This window comes from Diadema antillarum, unplaced genomic scaffold (genome assembly GCF_040938485.1).
Source record: "Diadema antillarum isolate AM-2024a unplaced genomic scaffold, OU_Dant_1.0 seq00000810_RagTag, whole genome shotgun sequence".
NCBI lineage: Eukaryota > Metazoa > Echinodermata > Echinoidea > Diadematoida > Diadematidae > Diadema > Diadema antillarum.
This window is the reverse complement of record NW_027271690.1, coordinates 604,367-627,045: the sequence shown is the minus strand read 5'-3', so window position 1 is coordinate 627,045 and position 22,679 is coordinate 604,367. Positions and strand designations below refer to the sequence as shown.

Genomic DNA, 22,679 nt, shown 5'->3' with positions numbered 1-22,679 from the left:
GTATAGGGGAAATTAGTGTTCATTTATAAGTCGACAAAATGTCGACTTACGTGTAAGTCGACTTTTGCGTAAGTCGACGTGTTTTTCTAAGTCCCGATAATGTCGACTTACGCGAGGTTGACTGTATTTCATAGTGGTATACGTCTATAATCAGCATGATGTTTTGTGCAGACAACAAGTGACAGGAGTTATGCTACCCAAGTGTGAACTTGCCTATATGCACAACAGATTAACATGTGAGTTATGGCAGTTGGAAGCTGTCCTTCATGATATTGCCTCACCCTCTGGTCTTTGGTTTCTCCATGCAGCGCATGATTCCACCCAGTAAGAAGGAGTCAGACGAATTCATTCGTGCCTTAGTCACCATCATCTGTGGAAGCACAGTAGAAGGTAAGGAGTTTTGTCTGTTCCCATGGCCTTTGCATTCTGTGATGAAATTTGAATGATGGTTGTTCTTGGCCCAACTTGTACACTTATTTGCGAACATCGAGATGTGCTGTATGTCATAGTTTATTACTTCAGTGATTCCTCGCATTTATCCCCAAGTGGAATTATCCTTTGGGTTTATGTCAGGTTCAAGTGTGTGCGTGTGTGTCACACACATACACACTGCTATAGCTTCTGAACATTCGAGCGTTGAGAATTACGGGTTTCTTTTCTTACTTTGAAAAATCTTTTCCTCAACTCCTGTACTGAATTATGAATTTAAGTATCAAAGTTTCACATTTGTTTAGATACTTTGTGCAATCGTCTTCAGCAGATATTAAAAAAATTAAAGTAGAATTATGCTAAGCATGCCTCTACTGGTCTGATGATTTATGTATTGAATATACAGGGGCATAAAGTCATTGTCTCAGTGTAGAATGTGCACAATCCTTTTTTTTAAACCCTTCCACCAGATTCTTTTAGTAAACATGAATATGAAAAGAAGATTGATGTAATACGCAGTCATGTTATCATTGTACAAAAATGCTGATTTCAGGCTGCATGATGTTACTACAGGGGAAACTCGGTATAACGAACACTGCTATAACGAGATATCGGTTATAACGAGGAAATTTCCTCGGTCCCAAATTTCCTTCCACACAAGTCTATGTAAAATGCTACTCTTATAGCGAGATCGGCTATAACGAAATAACTGCTATAACGAGATAAATTTTGTGACTTTCAAACAAAGAAAAACATAGTCAATCAAACCTGCTATAGCGAGGTAAAGCAAAATGCCTTCGGTAAAGCTTTACTTCGCCTGTGCTATCATCTTCCGAGATTGTAAAGCTTGATGCGCCAAAAACTGTCTTGTACACACATAATCATTTTCTTCAGTGCACTCCAGTTAGCACTGCATGTTGTACGTGTAAGTGTGTGTGTGGGACGGCCATATGTATACATGACATCATCATGACGTTTAGAAGGTGTGAGGCAATCTGATGCTGTGATTGGCCTCCTACGTAGGGAATTCCCTATCTTCACACACACGCAGTCATAATGTACATACAGAATGTGTCACATACACACACAGCATTGTGCAAACCATTATTCAAGCTTTCCACACAACACACACCCATACGATAACCACCTACCAATCCACAGACGATCTTGATACAATCGCAAGCTATATAAATTTACAAATTCAAACATCTACAATTAATAAGAAACACATTCTTGATATTGGATTTCTTGGCGAAAAACATCTTCTTACCCATAAAGGTGAGTTATTCCCTCACACACAATATCAAGTTATCAGTATTGATTGAAATATGATGGGTAGTCCCACATGTGCAAATTAATGTCGTTATGTTATGCCTTCTTTTATGCCTACTGATATAACGAGATATCGGCTATAACGAGGAAAATGACTCGGTCCCGACCATCTCGTTATATCGAGTTTCCACTGTACATGGTATTTAGCCATGTATAGATAATATGCACTTTGCACACATAGGAGCTTGCAAAGAGAAGCTGCCATTTTTTTTTGAGACCCTCCTAGAAGTTCTTATTTGGATCTGAAGTGTATAGCAGAAAGGAATAATGCATAACTGACCATACTCCGGTTCCGTCCCTCCTCCCCAGGCGACGGACAAGCTTGCCACATTGTGTGCGATGACCTGAAGCGACGCTGCACCTTATTACAACGATACGTTGACAACAACCGCCAACGCGAGTTGCAGGCTTTGTATGCTGTTCAGGCCCTCAACCAGTCACTAATGAACCCTCCAGGTAAGGGAGTATGCTTTACACATTCGGAGTGAACTATCATTCAATTCAAATTATGCTTGGCAAACATGCCAGCCTGAATTTGCATATGTGCTAGATACGCTTTTTCCCCCCGAATGGGAGAAAGTGCATGAACATGGTTTTGGCATATAGTCAGGAAAATCTAGGAAAAACTTATTGAAGCAGACAACATCTAGTAACTTAAAAGTGCAAACACCCATTGGTCTCCAGGTGTTGACATGGAAGACACATTTCTGAGAGTTGCAGACAGGGTATTGTTATAGTAACAGCTTCTTGTGACAAAAAAAAAGGGGTAAAGAAAACGCACAATTTGGTATGGTAGGAGTGGGTGTGAATCAATTTCATTGATATATCTTTGTTGGTTTATATTGTCATCAAGTTTGATATCTTCACTACCTCTTGTCCATGTTTCAAAGTTGTGTTGTGTTGAACTGCCTGGCTCTGCCTGCTTAATGGCAACTGAACTTCAAACCAGAATTTCTGCAAGCTGCTGATGGTGATTTTATTTATTCATTTTTTTTTAACCATTTCTTTGGCATATATTATGGATTTGAGGATTAAGTAATTCACAAATCTAAGACTCAAAAATCTTTGGAGACTTATCTGGTTTTTATGGTATTGGGTTCTCATGGTGGTAGGTCACATATAAAGGGAGACTACTGTAAAAGGGGATATTTTTTGTGGGGGTAATTTTTTGCACTCGGCTGTGAAAGATGAATTTCATGTTAATAATTCCACTTATCAATACATAAAATGGTGTCCACACAAGACAAGCAAAAAAAAAAATTACTTTGCGCTTATTTTCACGCTGATTTCTAATTCAAAATGGAGAGAAATGTCCACTTTTAGACTACTTGAGACAATATGTGATACCTGTCATTTATTAATATCTCCCCTCCTCCCAGGTCTACTAGGCATTGCATTTGATGTGCTGTACGACGAAGATGTGATATCGGAGGAGGCATTTTATGACTGGAGGCGAAGTGATGACCCACGTGAGCAGCAGGGCAAGGGGGTGGCGCTCAAGTCTGTTACAAGTTTCTTCACGTGGTTAGCCGAGGCGGATTAAACCGGTCGTGGACACCGCCCCAACTCAACTGCCAAGCAGCTGTTTGTGGTTTCGAGTCGTCAAAGAATGGACTGACAGTCTCGCGATCCGAGACGGAACTTTTCTCCCTTTTGAATTCAACGAATAACGGCGGAATATTGTTGCAAAATGGAGGACACGACAACGGACTTCTTTCTTGTATACCACGTATTATATATATGATATATAGTTAAGATATATTATGAGATTTAACCTTTTTTTTTGTTTCTTTCATACTTGAGAGTGTAGACACAAGCATGCTGGACTTCAGTAAAGGAAGTGTGCTCGATTGGGGAATGCTCATGAAAAGAGTCATTCCCTGGGGACGTAGGCAGTGCTCCATTACCTTAGCAATCCTAAGTAGCTGACAATGAAATTGCCAGCATTTCTCTCTCCTCTTCGTTGTTTTTTGTTTGTTTCATGGAGCCGAAATGAGCGACAATGGGATTTCTCTTTCCTCCCTCGTCCTCTCCGTGCATTCACGAGTAGAAAGTTGCCGCAGGTATTCTTCTCAACCTCACGGCTCCTTTTTCACACTTTGGTGAACTCGCAGTTCAGTGTACATGTTAGTTGCCAGTCAAGACATTCTCACGTAAACGACGCACATGATCAGTGGAATGAATAATCCTTGCCTTTCAATTCATGCCTTTTTCCGTTCCGATTTTCTTTTCTTTTTTCTTCTCTTTTTAATTCAAGAAACAAAACGTGCTTCCATTTTAGACTTGTATCTCTGTAGCTTGAGGCATCCAGGCCAGATGGGCTGAGATCACTTTGTTTTTATAAATCGTCATATCACCATTTGCACATTGTTACGAAATGTGTGTGTTCCAGTTGCCAAAAAAGAAAGAAAGAAAGAAAGAAAACAAAACAAGGGGAGACCCAGAAGAGCAAGCAAAGATGTTGGAAGTTGCGATTTGTCACTCAATTTTCTCCTGTTTACATTTCTCACACGGATCAATTGTCCAGCACTTGTTCACATTTTCTACTGAGCCAGACATTACTGTAGAATTTTGAACCTTTTTTTTTTTCATTCTGTTCTGTGTCTGGTTATATTTCCATATGATTTTTTTTTGTCTTTTTTTTTTTTACTTATCTCCTTTTCCTGCCAATCTTTCATGGGAAAAGGCAGTCAATAATATATGTTGCAATTTAATTTATGATCAAATATTTTCTGTGTAAATAAGGTGATTACATTGCCACCCCGAACATTTATTTTCTGTATGTTAAAAGTGCAGCGATAAGTATGCTCATATTGCTCTATGCATCAATGGCGTCTTTATTTTGGTGAATACAAGTCTACACCGCCATTGAGATGTGCCCTCCGTGTGCAGACATAGTGGATGCATTGTGTATGGACTGGCACCGACTGTTGTCTCGGTAATAGTGGGGCACGGTGCTGTATTACCTCCATTGTGATTGAGTATCAGGCAATATCCTAGAAGGAAACGGTTAAAGTAGGGGAAATTAAACAGAAAGACTGAATAATATTTGAATTTCTCCGTCAGCAGAGAGAGCGAAGTGATCGTGTATTTTAGATGTTCGTTCTAATTAAGTATTCGGAGGAGACTTTTGTACGCATATTAAGGACAAGTAGTCATGCATTCTGTCTCGTGATAAATAATTGACACGCTTATTTTGCAATAACGATTGTTTTCATGAAGCAAATGACATACGGATGATGTCGGGTTTAAAGCAAGGGGATGAAATATCTGGAGAGGAAATGAGGTTTTGACTGTGAGACTAGAGAAAGGGGAAAAAAGGAAAAAGAAAATCAGGCGCCTTGTCCTTTTTAACTTACTCATTAGTGAGATGTTTTGGTAATACATTTATGCATTTGTACCAACACATATGAAGTAGAATCATGAGTCGGCATTGGAATTGAAAGTTGGCACAAAACATTTCAGTGTGCATCCCTTACTGAGAAGCGTATACTGGTAGACCGTAGCCATGCCCAATGAATTGGTCATACAGCATCAAACTGGTGTATTTGAGTGACTGGGGAAACTGCAAACCAGAAATTACCCAGGGGCATATTACCATTCATCATTCATTGCATGCTAAAAGCTATTTTGTCATGACGAAGCAACTTTGCAATACATATCATATACCACTGAGACTCAATGTATCTTCTTTCTTTTTTTGTTCTATTGCTACTTTTGGTTGCTTTTCATAGCAGAAGCGACACAATGTATCCATTGTACCAGGTCAGATTTTGGCATGGTTCATGTGGTGGAGTCAAGAATGGCATTGCACCATTCAAAACAGGAACATATCTGCTGGATTTGCATGAATTGTTAACATAAAATGATAACTGCTTTGTTTGTTTTGTATTTCTCTCTCCTGCACCTGGGAGATTATTGTTCCTCCTGTGCAAAGCAGTCATGTGGAGATCTATACTGCGCAGTACACCCCGGTAATGTAATCCCATAACTCCCGTCGAAAAATGCGGAATACAGCTGGCGAGCTGTGACCGACGTTTATTGAAGCAATGGACTGCATATGCTCTGTAGTGTACATTTGAACACTTTTATGTAGTGTGCAAATGGATGCAGTGGCAAGTTAACTTGTGAGCCTGACGAGGTATTGTAATAGAGTAAAAAATATTAAGTTTATTTGAGATATATATTGACAAATTATGGAGCAAGCTAAGAAGAAAAAAAAAAAGGAAAAATGTTGACAAACTATATCAAAATGGAAACACGTGTATTTGTGAATTTAAGATTGAAATATTACCAATATTAACGAAGAGCCATTTTACCGTCACGGGGTCAGGACTCTTCAAGACAAACTAAGAAACTTTGAATATTTGTGAAGTCGGTCGTGTGCCTAGCCTGTGTACATACTAATAAGTTCTATAGGCGGGCGTGATTTTTTGAGTACGCAAAGATGAAGTTTTGCGCAAACTGTCAGTGACATGATGATAAAAAAAAGAGAAAAATATGAAGATGATGATAGAAGTGATGCCATAGGAGTGAGTGACTGAACAGACAATTACTGTTTCCTTGATTACCAATGAGAGAGAAAGACGATTACAATTGGGAGAAACGAATATGTACCATCCATCTGTCTATGTGTCCCTTTATTGTCGTCTGTCTTGACTGGGGATGATAGGGAAAGATGTGGAGGATATGCACAAGTTAGAACCAGTTTCTATTATCATAAAACAAGACATATACACGTGTGTGGGTGTGGGTGTGTGTGTGTGTGTGTGTGTGTGTGCTTGTATATATATATATATATATATATATATATATATATATATATATATATATATATATATATATACATGTATATATATATATATATATATATTATATGTATATATAAATTAAGAAATAAACTGGTAATGCATTTTTTGCCAATAAAGAATGAGTTTATTCCACTCAAATTTTCAGCGGCCTCCGCCTTCTTCAGGAGTCTTGACAGATATATATATATATATATATATATATATATATATATATATATATATATATAAACTGGACAGCAAAAGAAAGTACTCACTTCTGTCAAAGGCCGCGCACAAAAGTTCACCCCTTAGAAATAAATAATTTTTGTACACAGGTGTGCGACAATGCTCCTTACTAATCTCATGCACATAAGCAAGTGAATGTCTTCATAACAAAGAAGAAATTGACATGCACAGCATCTTGGTCACTGAATCAAAAGTCACACACAAAAGCACTTTCCACCATGCAAAAATGGCCACTGAATGGACAACATTTTCAAACAACCAACATTGATCCAAGCTCTGCAGGAGGAATGGACAGAACTTCCCCAGGACTACGCCACACAGCTTGTCCACAGCATGCGTCAGAGATGCCTGGAATGTGTCCAGGCACGAGGAGGACATACACATTATTGAAAATTGATGTTTGTGACTGCATTTTTTTTTTTCGTCCTGTGACAATGATTTTTGCATAAAACTTGTAAGGCTCATTCTGTTACATTTTGTGACTTGTGATTCAGTAACCAATATGCTGTGCATGTCATTTTTTCCTTTGTAATAATTGATAATCACTTGCTATTGGGTTTGTGATTACTAATGGATATTGCAGCATACCTTTGTACAAAAATTGTTTATTTCAAGATGGTGAATTTTTGTGTGCGGCCTTTGACAGAAGTGGGTACTTTCTTTTGCTGTCCAGTGTATATATATATATATATATATATATATATATATATATATATATATATATATATATATATATATATATATATATACATACCGGGTGTCCCAAAAAAAGCGGAACGGTGGATTTTCAGTACCTTGCGATCTGAAATTGATATATTTTTTGACATCATTAGAAAGAGCATCTTCCGCAGAAGACAATGATACCAAAATCATTAAATTTGGTTCAGTACTTTTTATTCTACGCCAATTTCTGAAAATGCAGTCATTTTAAAATTTCGCCGAATTTTGGCGACTTATGAGATGATAATTTGAGTGCCACACGCGATCCATACGGTGAATATTGTGTAAGCTCGGTGATCCATGTCAACAAAAGATACAGCTTTCACATTGGGCACGGGCCAGGAAAAAACTCTGTGTGTGTGTGTGTGTGTGTGTGTGTGTGTGTGTGTGTGTGTGTATGTGTGTGTGTGTGTGTGTTTGTGTGTGTGCGCGCCCAATATGAAAGCGTTATCTTTTGTTGACATGGATCAACGAGCTTACACAATTCACGGTATGGAACGCGTGTCGCACTCAAATTATTATCTCATAAGTCGCAAAAAAATTGAAAATGTCTGCATTTACAGAAATTGGCGTAGAATAAAAAGTACTGAACCAAATTTCATGATTTTGGTATCATGGTATTCTCCGGAAGATGCTCTTTTTAATGATGTCAAAAAATATATCACTTTTAGAACGCAAAGTACTGAAAATCTACCGTTCTGCTTTTTTGGGGACACCCGGTATATCTCTCTCTCTCTCTCTCTCTCTCTCTCTCTATATATATATATATATATATATATATATATATATATATATATATGTTCACAAACTCCGTGAAAGACATTGTTTGAAACGAATTTTCGCCATAGGGCTTTGTCAAGTCGGTGCCAGATTTTATTTGGTAATGAAATTTGCCATGCAGTTTAATTGCTAACTGCTTTAGAACGGCGCCCTGTATGCATACAGATAAAATGACAGACAGTGTAATATGAACCATACAAATGCAAAACAGTGACATGAACAAGAGAAACTAACACCTACTGATTATTTACATTTGACGGTAGAACAGAATCGGGAAAGGGGGAAGTGGCTAAGCATGCTTCTAAGGAATGTCTAAGGAGTATGACAATGAAATCGTTCATGAGAAAAAGAATTAAAGCATGCAGATAAATCTTTAACAATATTATGTTTTCATTTTATTTTGAGGCAGTCAGCTCCGCTGCAATGGAGAGTTTGTTGAAAAAGAAAGCCCGTGAAAAGAATTTTTTTTTTTTTTTTTTTGGGGGGGGGGGGGGGTAATTCGTGTTCGGTTAAGGGTTTGATAGAGCTCTATTTTGAGAATATTATATTTTGTAGATGGCCGAAAAAGAAGTAAACAAGTAATCAAATAAGCAGGTACCAGCTTATGAAGGACTTAGAAGGTGAGTGTGCATACTGTTACTTGATTCTTTTTTTCGATAGAGAGCCAATTTAATGTCGTAAATAAAGAACACTGGGTGTATAACAACATCCGGCATTGATCGCCCATACTTATTCTTTTGCACGTCGATTTTTGAACAGCTTCCCAATGACGTACATCAATAATCAATGTGGGGTAGTATAAGAGCACAAAACAAATTGATACGAATTAATTCTCGGTAGTAAATGTTTTATATGGCGCATGCATCCGATTGCTAGAGAGATATGTTTCCAAGAATTTTTATACCAAATATGATTATTCCTCAGTAGTTGTGAATCTATTATTACCCACAAATATCTTCAACAGTATCAATAACAATTCACTCGATATAGCGAACTAATTTCGAAAACATGCCGTTGCGAGATTTCGTTTCAAATAGAGACTTCTGTAACGGTAAGGTTGTCATTATGCCCTCATCTACTTTTCGCTAGTCCAGTAAATTGGAAGATTCGAGCAGTGCCCGATAACTCAATACTCTGAAGATCCGTAAACAGACGGACAACTAATTTACACATTACACGCATGCATACCGGTACATGGGTGCTCGGCGCACCTCATCACGTATGAGGTAGAAAGGTAACACTCACTTTTTTATTTGCAAACACAAAAACAAGTATCACTTTACTAGACCTAAGACAAAGTCTCGGGGGAGGGGGAGGGGTGCTGGCGTGCTCGCTTTCCTTTCGTCGTCTTTCGTGAATGCCAAAACAGATATCCATTGGTATACCAATTTGAGATAAAAGCTGCTGAAAGACGAAGAAAGTAATAATAATATAGGTTTTCCCGGTCAATTTCATACTTTTGTCACTCAAATTCATTAATGTGCATTCAAATTCACGCAGCGCACGCACGAGAAAATATTCGGGCATTCAAATTCAGAATCCGAGCGACCAACTTCATTTATGGTCGCTCTATTTCGTTTTAGTGAAATCAAATTCACGATTGGGCATTCAATTTCAAAATGCGAGCACCGACTTTCCTACTCGTGCATTCAAATTCATGCGATAGTCACGTGATAGTCCCAATGAGCTTGTTTGGAGCGTTCAAATTAATTTTTAGGCGATCAAGTTCCTACTTCGTGCAATCAATTTAACGAGGAAAATGGAGTAGACTTTTAAGAAAGGGAAAAGGCCCAACACAACCAATAAAGGCTTGCTTATAGTGTAATTATGGTTGTTTACAGGTTCTACATTGTTCTCTGTTCATGTATTCTTTGTTTTTCATCTCAATAAATTTCAAATTGCAATGTCCAACCAGCAGTGCATCCAAACAACACAACGACTAGTAATCATAATTTCTTGGTGATACTGCATGATGACAACGCCCCATCACCAACCACATAATCATGATAATGACAATTCAACAATACATGTAAAGACAAACTGACACACAATGATCTCACAAAGTCCCGCAAAAGTAAATCAATAAGACAGCAATACACAACAAACAACACGTATAAAATGTTAAAGTATCAGTTTCAATATAGTCGAAATTGTTTGTTGTTTTCCTCGAAAGTGTCAACCAACCCTCCGTATTATGCTCGTCTCCATAGGCCTATACAGTGCCTTATTTTTGTTTGTTTGTTTCATTTTCCATCAAAGAAGATGGCTGGATAACCCATATTCAGCTGCAAAAGCTGGTCTTCCATAATATGGGGTTCAGTTTGATGTTCTGCTCTTTGCGATGAATAAATGAAGTGGGATCTTTTACGTGCATGAGTTGTGACTCTCTTACACGTGGGACCTCCATTTTATGTCCAATCCGAGGGACATGTGCCTGTATATTCCTATTTGCTATACTATAAGCGCGAGTTCAAAATTGTCAATGAACAGGTGGACCTCTACTGCAAAATAAATAATCATCATAAATCCCAATATTCAAAGCCAAATGAGAAACACATGCATACACGACCCCAAACTAACTAAATTCAGGACTTCTTTTAAATTGAATGCAGTTATTTGGAACATGGTTGCCTATTCACGAATTTGAATGACCGACGAGATTCCGTCGCCAGCTTGACATGAATTTGACTGCTCATTGATGAAATGCGTGCTCCTCTCGTAAATTTGAATGCTCCGATAGTGAAATTGAATGTTCCGATAGTGAATTTGAATGCTCCGATAGTGAATTCAAATGCTCCGACAGTGAATTTGAATGACAAAAGTATAAAATTGACCGGGAAAACCTATAATAAACAAAAACGTATGTGGTAATTTCTCATGATATAGGTTTTCCCGGTCAATTTCATACTTTTGTCATTCAAGTTCCTATTCCGAGCATTCGATTTCACGCATTCCACGCTCGCAGCACTGAATCAGCAATCAAATTCAAAATCCGGTCATTCGAATTCACTATCCGAGCATTCAAATTCACTCTCGGAGCATTCAAATTCACTAACGGAGCATTCAAATTCACTATCGGAACATTCAAATTCACTATCGGAGCATTCAAATTTAAGAGAGGAGCACGCATTTCATCAAAGAGCATTCAAATTCATGTCAAGCTGGCGACGGAATCTCGTCGGTCATTCAAATTCGTGAATAGGCAACCATGTTCCAAATAACTGCATTCAATTTAAAAGAAGTCCTGAATTTAGTTACTTTGGGGCCGTGTATGCATGTGTTTCTCACTTGGCTTTGAATATATTGGGATTTATGATGATTATTCATTTTGCAGTAGAGGTCCATGCACCTGTCAATTGACAATTTTGAACTCGCGCTTAGCAAATAGGAATATACAGGCACATTTCCCTGGGACTGGACATAAAATGGAGGTCCCACGTGTTAAACAGTCACAACTCATGCACGTAAAAGATCCCACTTCATTTATTCATCGCAAAGAGCAAAACATCTAACTGGACCCCATATGGAAGACCAGCTTTTGCAGCTGAATATGGGTTATCCAGCCATCTTCTTTGATAGAAAATTAAAAAACAAACAGACACTGTATAGGCCTACAGACGAGCATAATACGGAGGGTTGAGTGACACTTTCGAGAAAAAGAAAACAATTTCGACTATATTGAAACTGATACATGAGCATTTTTACATGTTGTCTGTTGTGTATTGCTGTCTTATTGATTTAATTTTGCGGGACTATGTGAGATCATTGTGTGTCAGTTTGTCTTAAATTGATGAATTGTCATTATATGGTTGGTGTTGGGGCGTTGTCAGCATGCAGTATCATCAAGAAATGTGATTACATGTACTAGTCGTTGTGTTGTTTGGATGCAGTGCTGATTGGGCACTGCAATTTGAAATTTATTGAGATGAAAAACAAATAATACACGAACAGAGAACAATGTAGAACATGTAAACAATCCTAATTACACTATATGCAATTTAGCATTCATTGTTTGTGTTGGCCCTTTTTCCTTTCTTAAAAGTCTCCTCCATTTTCCTCGTTAAATTGATTGCACAAAGTAGGAACTTGATCGCCTAAAAATGAATTTGAACGCTCCAAACAAGCTCATTGAGACTATCACGTGACTATCGTATGAATTTGAATGCACGAGTAGGAAAGTCGGTGCTCGCATTTTGAAATTGAATGCCCAATCGTGAATTTGATTTCACGAAACTGAAATAGAACGCTCATAAATGAAATTGATCGCTCGGATTCTGAATTTGAATGCCCCAATATTTTCACGGGCGTGCGCTGCGTGAATTTGAATGCACATTAATGAATTTGAGTGACAAAAGTATGAAATTGACCGGGAAAATCTATATTTTGCAAAATATTACTTGTTACATAACGCCGAGTACAACATCTTTGAAATAAATTTTATTTTCTCTCTTTGATGATGACTTCACTTTATAAAAATAAAAAAATCTATTTTTGTATTGAAACTCTTCATAAAATAGCGAGTGCTACCTTTCCACTTCGTGTGATATGTATTTTTCCACTTCGTGTGTATGTATTTTCCGAGGGTCCCATACCCTACAAGCTTTGCTTTTTAGTGGGACCCTCCATTTCCATTCCAATCCTTGTATTATGCATATGTAAATACCTTAGAAAATGAATTTATGTTGTTACTCGTGATCACATGTACGTTTTCTTTGAAATTGTTACAAATACGTTCTGTTAATGCATTGTATAATTTACCCTGTTTATTCAATGGAAATGAAAATAAAGTTTAAAGTTTAAAGTTGATATATAAGGTGCGCCGAGCTTCCATCATGTACGTGTGCACATGTGTACAAATTTAACTCCGGCTCCAGAAAAAAAAACCCTAAGTATTTGGTTTTGATACGCTACTTCGATGAGAACATAAAACAGTGTTCGTCTTTCATGGGGTTAAGGCTTTGCAAATGTGAAAATGTTTCGTACCTTCGATGTCAGAAAGAGCACAGAACTGAAAACACAGAAGAGGATAAGGATAGTGGTGGTTTATGCATGATGTTGGTTAGCGTTTATCTCATGTTGCTCTTCGAACCTCTTGGACTGTATTTTGTAAGACAGCTAAAAATAACATAACCTTCACTTCAGAAATGGTATTCAGTAACTTGAGCTTCAGTTTGTCTTAGAAGCATCTCCAATGATAATTAGCGGATCTCAATTTTATGAAGAAAAAACAATACGATTATATGAACTTCATATCTTAACCTTGTGAGTCTTAACCTTGTGAGTGCATAATTATATTCTCCACAAAAACTTGTTAGAGATACCTTTATCCAATGTGCCTGTGGTGACCTGATTTATATTTCTAAACTGTGATATCATTTCCTAATATACAGGGAGCTCTAGATTTGCCACGTTTAGACGACAATTGCGTTTGCCGTTCTCTCTGTCTGCGTAGTTTTGCAAATAGCTTTAGATTTCGCGAAGACGCAACCTATACAAAGTACAATGGCAACCCCATATGATCATTGCATCAATTCTCTCTCTGCGTCGTGAATTTGAGCGGACGCAAAAATGGCCCAGGCGGCGTTGTGAAAACTCAGACGACGCAAGATCGGTTTTTGATAAGCGATATTGCGCATGCGCAGAAGAGGTTTTTCTCCTCTGAATGTCGGCGTCGAGAAAATTTAAAGGTGGCCTCACAGATGCGGTTTTTTCTTGCGACTGCTTGCGGTTTCGAGAAGTCGCACGCGGTTCTCGACCGCATGCGACTTCTCGCGATTTGGAGGCGTCCGCAAGAATTGCGACCTCCTTGCGGCTGCTGTCAAATTTTGAACATGTTCAAAATCTTGCGATCGTCTGCGGTTGCCTCTGCGAACCCTTGCGACCGGCTGAGCGTTGCGCTCACACTATGCGACTCGATTGCGATCTGGCAACCGCAACAGATCGCAAGCAATGCGATGAAAAAAAAAAAACCGCATAGTGTGAGGCCACCTTAAAGCTCCCTCAGTTATTCTACTAAGTTATCACTAGAATCTTATTCCGAAATAGTTCCCTTCTTTTGTTCCTCAATATCAGACGTATCTATTTGCCAGGAGAATATTATTTTTTATGTCGAAGAACGTTTATTTCGTATTCATAAGAAAATACTGACCAGTGCCGAGGAGTTTCGTCAACACATGAGTGTCATATGGCCACTGCCTTTTAGAATAAAACTCTCTTGTCTGTATCCCCTTGAAATATATATATATATATATATATATATATATATATATATATCGTGAAAAAAGTGCTGCGTCATGTCCATTTTTGCCAAGATAATTGACTTCAGAGTTGTACGTACATCGCCTCGCGAAAAAAAAAAAAAAACTTCTAGAGAATTATTCAACCGAGCTCTACAGTAAATGCAGGTAGTTGTTGACATCAGAGTTCTTCTTAAGTAGCGCGATATAATAGAGCAAGGAAAGAAGTATGCTAGCTTCGAGGGTTCTTTTTTTTAATAAATTTAATTTCATCTTCAATACTTAGGGCCTACCTATAAAAAAATATATATCATGGGCCAACCTAAACTTTATTTGTTGTTTGCAGTGCATCCATGTTACTGGCGTCACCAATGTAACGATCAAAGAGGATTTCAGCATCTTACTTTGAGCTTCTAATTATACCTATAGTTTGAAACATCCCATGGGTATTCAGCAATAAAGTCTCTTCTGTAAATTTGAATCGCGACCTTCTGTCTGCAAGACGGTGCAACAAAAAACTCGTACTTTCACCATTTTTACGTCGCTTTCATGACAGTGCGGTGTACTCATGCAGGTTAATACTTTTTCAGCAGTGAACACCATACATCCTCTTATCATGAATGAGCGAATGAACACTGTACATCCTGTTATCAAAAATGAATGCTTATTTCACGATCAGACAATTACTTAAACTTACTAGACATGTTGTCACAAAACGTTTATAGAACGGTGCGGATAGTCAATAGCAAACTTCCCATTGCTGACGTCTATGGCAAAGCGTTTTCTGCCTGCGAGCGCTTGTCGCATGTTCAAGAAAATGTAACAAAGCAACGACAATCAACCATATCGGCTTACGGGGAATTAATTGAATATACTCCCTATCAACGTAGAAAAAGAGTAAGTAAAAGTCTTAGCACAAAATGTATCACGTGAAGGTCATGTGGGACTTGCGCTCCTTACAGCATGATTCGTATATTGTACAATTATGTCTGTATGTAGAAGAGTCAACTTGTTCAGTCTTTGAGGCGCGTGCGCACTACCCTTGTATAGGCTTATATCAAGGATGGTTTAAAAAAAAAAGAAGAATAGCGTGAAGATATAATGTAGAGTGGCACTTTAAAGAATTGATCCAAGTTCCAACATTCCACTTCCGTATCTCTCAGCCAAGAGGTATACATGTATGAAGCTGCGTCTCTTAATATCTGGTAAGTTTCCATAATATTTGGTTGTGTATAGTCCTAATGACCTGTTCTAGTTGAGCACTCTCTTTTAAACCGTTTCATTTTCCACGATCATAACATAATCACCCGTAAGTGATAATGTGCACCTTCATTACCTCTGTCAAATTTGAGATTGATCCATTTGCCCTCTCCACCTCCTCGATTTATCATTCAAGAAACTTTCCTAAATATATCATGTTTGATTTGAAAGCAATATCTTCCTCCATAAACTCTAAGAACAAAAACGTTAAAGTACCACTGATGTTATTTATATGATCATTATTAGAAGGTTGTTGTTTTTTTCTGTTTGTACCAAGACGTAGTTAAGTGAAACGTCAAGTAATACGATTGCCCCCAACTACTGCTTGAAATTTGAAGACGTGTCGAACAAAACTAGCTAAATCTAAACGATGAACCAAGCATCTCATCATATTTTCTTGAATGTGTTTCTTTGTACTTTGATTTTGTTATGAAAATGCCTGCTAGTAATTGTCTAAATAATTTGCCGAAATTCATGGGAAATGAGATTTGGGTCATTCACTTTTCCTCACGTGTACAGCTTCCCTGAAACTAGAAATATGGTTTCGCCAATTCGATATCAATACTTTATGTCATGATATGTGAAAGAGTTCCCAATACATACATAGCTTATGTCTAAGTTTGACATTTGATGATATCGAATCGTAATGTACCCGGTACATTTTTATTGTCTTCTGGAAAAAAAAAAACAAACAAATAAACTTTAACTGGCCTTAAAAGGTCTTTCCCAGGGAGGTGTTAGAATAGAAGAGGAAACAAGAATCTCTATGATCCGTGCCCCCGAGAAGTTACGTGCGTTATCGCATGTGTTGATAAATTGCTTCGACAAAAGACAGCACTTCTATTTAAATAATTATGCATCATTCCTGAAATACAACATACCTAGCCAGCAGCAATTTGCTGTTCCCTTTAATATTTTCGACAACAATTGTTTAGTGTGCATAGTAACTGCAAAATGCTACTAAACACGCAATAACACGCATTAGACAATTACCTAATTCAAAAGATTTAACATCGATGTACTAAACCTGGCGAGCAATATTATGCACAAATGGGCGAAAGATGGTAATATTTCAACTCTTTTATGAGATACCAATACTCATTTTTTCAGTTCGAGGTAGTAATGACTAGGAGATTTGAAGAAAAACTTAGATAAGTAGTAGATAAGTAGTCTTTGGATAAGTAGTTGTTCCGTACAAGAATACCACCAAGTTTGATGCAGGATTTCAAAATTTCATCTAAAATACAGCCTAAAAAAGATTGAAATCAAGAACGACTTCTTTGGTCTCCTTGTCCAAACTCACTGGAAGAGCGGCGTGGAGTATGGAACATCAAAGCCAGTGAAATGCATGAACATAGTATGAAGCATTCAATTGTCATGCTATTGAACCCAAGCCTAAGTTTGCGCATGTTGCGAGGAGATTCCACTCCTTCTCTAACACCTCTCTGATCTTTCCACGGAGCTTCCAAAAAAGCTGACAACTTCAAAATATTCGGTCACATTTCTGTTGATGGGCAGTGTAGAATGACTTTCATTACGACTTGGTCAAATCATTCAGAAGCTCTGAGAGTCTTTACGGAACTTAAAATAGCAACGAACACACGGGGATATCAAAAAGATATCCGGAATGCAGGTGCAATTTTCATCATGAAAATAGTCCAGCAACAGATGCGATCCCAGAGTCTTATTTTGCAAAGCGCATTTGAAACAACGCCTAACATGAATGCAATTCTTATGCGCATCATAATCTTGATCACAATAATAGATAGCACTGATGGTAACACTGACATTGATACGATAAGATCCTGATAGCACATGAAGTAGCTTTATAGATAGAAGACGTGACGAAGGAAAGCGACAACGATTCTGTGCCACTAACACTTCGTGTGTCACGTTTATTTCCTGCCCGTTGGTTCGTGTGAGAAATTTGTGCTTATTTGGCTCAATGGCATAGAGAGGGTTGAATAATGAAACTCATGTTCGTGTTATCTTAAATCAATCCGTAGCAGAATGTCTGACATTACTGACGTTGACATGGTGAACGCCACTGCTGGAACGAGCTTGATGTGGACATTACCCAATGTGGATAATACCAACGTTGTCGAGACCCAACTCACCCCAGATCAGTCCCCATGGGACTGGTACCCCCTTTCCTGGACGTGGTGGACCGTTCTTCAAGTCCTGTCCTTGATCCTTGGTGTGACAGGAAATGGTCTCGTGATCGTGGTCATTTACCAGCGCTTCGACGCGATTCGTTCGACCGATGTCCTCATCGGTGCTCTCGCCATCGCCGACTTGATCACATCGATCTTCGTTTTCCCGATTCCATGGGCGAGTCGGGTTCCCGGGACAGTCCTTGGACACGCCTACTGCAAACTGCTGTATCCCTCGTTTATCCTATGGCTTTGTATCACTGCATCCACATACATCCTGATGGCTATCTGCATCGAGCGCTACCTGGCCGTCGTGCATCCGCTTCTCTTCAACCGGATCATCAGCAAGAGGAGGGTATCACTGGTCGTGGTATTGATCTGGGTCTTTACGTTCGCACAGGTCTCATTCACTTTGTTTATCTTTGACTATGACTACAACATTAACTACTGCGGTAACTTGATCAAGACCGAAGCTGGTAAGATCACTCAAGCCTACTACGCCTTCATCATTCGCCTGGTGATCCCCGTCGCTACCATGTTGATCACCCAGCTGCTCATCGCCCGGTCACTGCGCCAGCAGTCGAAGCAGTTCCGGCAGATGACCAGCGAAAGCAAGGGAGAGACCTTCCACATGCTGGCCAGGAATCGCATCATCAAGATGATGCTTATTGTGGTCCTGGTCTACATTGTGGCTTGGACCCCGAATCAGATCGCGTACCTATGCTTCAATCTCGGCTACATCTCATCATCCTACGGGGGAAGTCCCCTCCATCAACTTCTGACCTTGCTCGGTTTCTACAACTCATGTGCCAACCCCATCATCTACACGTGGCAGAATCCGAAATTCCGTACAGCCATCAAAGGCCTCTTTACCTCCGTCAGAGCAAGCCAGAGAGATGCCCTCTTTGAACACGAAGAAGCTGCACACACGAGGTCGACTAATGCCGATCAGGTAGAGTTATCACATCCCTCCTAATCCATCCGGACTCATGTATTTATTGTAGTTTAAACGAGCAACCCCCCCCCCCTTTGATGATATATCAAACTCAGAGATGATATCTTGTTTTTCAAAATGTCGTAGGCCCTAAATAGTAGAGTCCGAGCTTAAAAGGCATAATTTACCTTTTGCAGATGAAAAAAAAAACAGTATTAGTGTTCAATATAGTTTTGTAATATGAGTTACGGATAGAAACAACCACTGTAAAAGTTTGAACGAGTATAATCGAGGTTAAAAGTATTGGTAATTGTGCAAAATGTGAACAATAGTTATAATGAGAATGTCTCCAGACTAAACCGTCTATACAGTTACTGTTAAATGAGAAAAATAGTGATATCTTCTTATATTCTAGGCTTTATTGCAGAACTTGTATATGGTAGGATGTTTTGTGATACAACTGACCTACACATATGAATCGAAAGTGATATTTTGATTTTTTTTTAATCACTGCTCCCAATGGTAAATAGGACCGTTAAACTGGTGATAAACCTCCCCAGTATTACATCTGTAGAGGAGAAGAACGAATCAAAACATGTCTTTGAATTCGTACTCTCACATAGAAACCGACCACTAATAAAAAGGGAGAATAAGGTCTAAAAAATGCAGATCCACTCCCATTTATAGGATATTTGATATATAATGACATCAGTTAAATTCAATCAAATTCAGTTGTGCTTTATTTCCATCTAACAAATGACAATACAAATACAAAGTATACATCTAATAAGTCATATTGTTGACAATTTGTAAGGAATAGAAATCATAAAGTTTGATACACAAAATGAATAAACGAATTAATAGACACAATGTGTGAAATTTTGCATGGTGACAAACATCAAAGCCATGGAAAGATAGGAATGTTATCAAAGCGGACATAAGATGAAACATTATGATTCGGGTGAAGTCAGGTCATGGGCCAAATGCTCCCTCACCGGGGCGCCCCCCCCCCCCCCCTCCCCCTCAAAACAAAACAGAATAACACAAAACACCTGAAGCTGCAGTAGCGAGCAGATCCCTCGTCCAACCAAGGCGTTTCTGTGTGAATTCATTTTTTGATGTTCCTCCTTCCGTTGCTCAACATGTTTTCCTACCCCGGTACTTTCGCAACTTCGACTCCTAATTCCTCAAATGTCATCGCTGTATGGCTGTTGCAAGTCTAGAAATTATTTGATGTGAAGAACAACATTTATTCCTTTTTGTACGCCTTGAAAAGGATAAGATTTAGAGAAGACTTACGGCTGTGCATGTGAATCCTACAGGAAGTGTTCTCGGGGATTCCCTTCATCAGGAATGTCTTTAGCGTAAACTTTTCATCTTTTAAACATAATCTGTTCTCTCAGTTGGCAAAATTGGAATGCCTATCTCATCAATCATAAAATCAAACAAAGTATCGTTTTTGAGTGTGGAGTAAGGATCAGGATAATCTCTCCCAACCCCTTGTGAGTGAAAGTAGGTAGAACTGTAGAACATCAGATATCTCATTCGATAGGGTTGTTCAAATGACTTACTTCTGCTCAACCGTAACCCATAAAATTCCATCGTGGTGGGTTTTAGATTCTATCATACGGTTCAAGAAATACCGGAACAGAATATGCAGAAAGCAAAGTGTGTTATTATGTTTATTTGCTTGTATTTACTTTCGCTATTCGAGTGCAATCATACTGTGCGAGAAAACTTACAAACGTGACAAACAAAAGAAGATATTGCAACTGCAATGCGACTATCAAAATGTGGATGTTTCTATGTTACCAGCCATGCATTATTGCATCGTGATCTTCAGAGTTATTTAGTTGATTGTTGGCTGAAAGTTATGCACTGACGATATTCATGACCTGCATAAACAACACATATAAGCAAAAACGTTCATGGACATCCTCATTAATACTATGTGTCGAACTGCTGCGGTTTGTTTTCAATTTTATACGATGTATCTCAAACTAATTGTACTTTTACTTCATGATGCTAATGAGTTGCACAGTCCAAAGCATACTAGGAAATTTCAACCTTTAGCATCTCACACCCTGTTCACGTATGGACTGGGATCCCTTTCTAGATCTGGGAATACAGTGGTGGCGAGTTAGAACAAATAATTCGAAACGTACGTCCCTGTGGAGTCTGTTTTACTCTCCATGTTCATTTTCATCCAGGTTTGAGAACAGGAGATACAGTTCGTATTCCGAGGGTCCTTTATTCAGAAAATGAAAAAAAAAGAAGATTTTTTTTTAAATTCTGAATGTTCGTTTAAAACTAGCAACGAAATAAGGTTCATAATTCCGAAGGTTCGATATTACACACTACACACCTCCTTTTTATTTTCGGATTGACGAACCTGTTTTCATTTTCGGATTACTGAAAATTAGGCATTTTTGGAATTACAAACCTTTGGAATAACGAACCTTTGGAATAACCCCACAAAATGTTAGGATAAACGAACCCTTTGTCATTTTCGGATTAACAAACATTCTAATAGAGAATTTGTGTAATTCGGAATAACGAAACTTATTTTGATGTCAAATAAACGAACCTTCGGAGCAACGAATGTCAATCGCAGGTGACGTTCTAACAATGGTTACGGAAGAGCAGTGTATAGTGCTTGTGCAGAGGAGTGTGCAGTGTAAACACACATTGGCTCAGTGAAATCAAATGAAATATCGTTCTGGCTCAGCAAAATGTCGTTTTGTGGTATATCCTAGAATCTTTGTTGATAACATAGATAGGTGGATGAGAGATGAAAAATACGAGAGGGATTACATTTTCTGTCAAAATGATACTGCTGAAAAATGCTTTGATCTCATAAATGCCGTACGTATTGCAGCGCGAGGTTGAAAAAGAATAATATTCTCCTTGCATGAATATTCACTTGTTTACAATAAATTGCAGAACAAAAAAAAAATGTGTGAATTTGTATTCCGTTTTGTACCATATTAATGGGGTTTTGGTCAGGAATTTCCCAGATAAGTCACACTTGATATTGATATAGATCGCATAAAAAAGTGTCACATAAGTTGCAGTTTTCAATTTGACTTGACTGCTTCACATGTGAAATACATTGTGTATCTCACTTTTTTGTTTGTTTGGTGACTGCGCACTTGACATACCACAGACTGGTTTTACATATTACATTATTTATTACATATATTCATTACATATTACATACAGTCATGGACAGGGTAAGAGTGTTTCTTCCTGCTTATACATGTTATATAGGTGAATAAAGAATCAATGTCTGTACACAATGTGTTTCATCACAATGGTCGTTGTCAGTCATGTCAGTAGTATATTACAGAAACCACATTGAATTACCAAATTAACATTGAAAGGACAGGACTGTACTTCACTGTGTTGCCTATTGGTATGAGATACTCAGAGTGGACCCACTTATCATTTTTATATTTCTTTAATTCAACCCGGAAATCGAAATGACGTACACTTGCTATGTCTATCCTTCAGAGTTGAAATTATCTAACTTAGTATAATCTAGTACTGGGGACGATACGAGCAGCTGTGCTTGCAAAACTGTTTGAGATCCGTATAGCCATTATACAAATCCCATCCCCAAGACGAGAAAAAAAAATCGTGTAATTTTCACTTTTTTTTTTGCATCATAACAGAGTACTTGACTTACCTCTTCCAGAATACAGGGTAATGATAGTACCCTTAACATTATGTCGATGTAAAGTTGATGGAATATGTATTTTTCATTTAAATACATTTCGTGGAATTCTCTCTATATCCT

General features: G+C 38.2%; 2 protein-coding genes across 2 annotated transcripts in view; both read left to right on the top strand.

The window, feature by feature from the left end:
• Window positions 1–4,862, top strand: part of LOC139739648 (eukaryotic translation initiation factor 4 gamma 1-like) — a 49,904-nt gene extending 45,042 nt beyond the window's left edge. Inside the window, exons 26-28 of the mRNA XM_071650258.1 lie at window positions 309–390; window positions 2,071–2,217; window positions 3,141–4,862. Coding sequence (XP_071506359.1) covers window positions 309–390; window positions 2,071–2,217; window positions 3,141–3,304 — 393 coding nt within the window. The 3' untranslated portion in view covers window positions 3,305–4,862. The remainder of the gene's footprint in view (window positions 1–308; window positions 391–2,070; window positions 2,218–3,140) is intronic.
• A 12,941-nt stretch (window positions 4,863–17,803) lies between these two features.
• On the top strand, window positions 17,804–18,922 carry LOC139739664 (apelin receptor B-like). The gene has a single exon (XM_071650277.1). It carries the CDS (start codon window positions 17,804–17,806, stop codon window positions 18,920–18,922), a length of 1,119 nt encoding a protein of 372 aa, XP_071506378.1.
• Window positions 18,923–22,679: the final 3,757 nt, after the last annotated feature.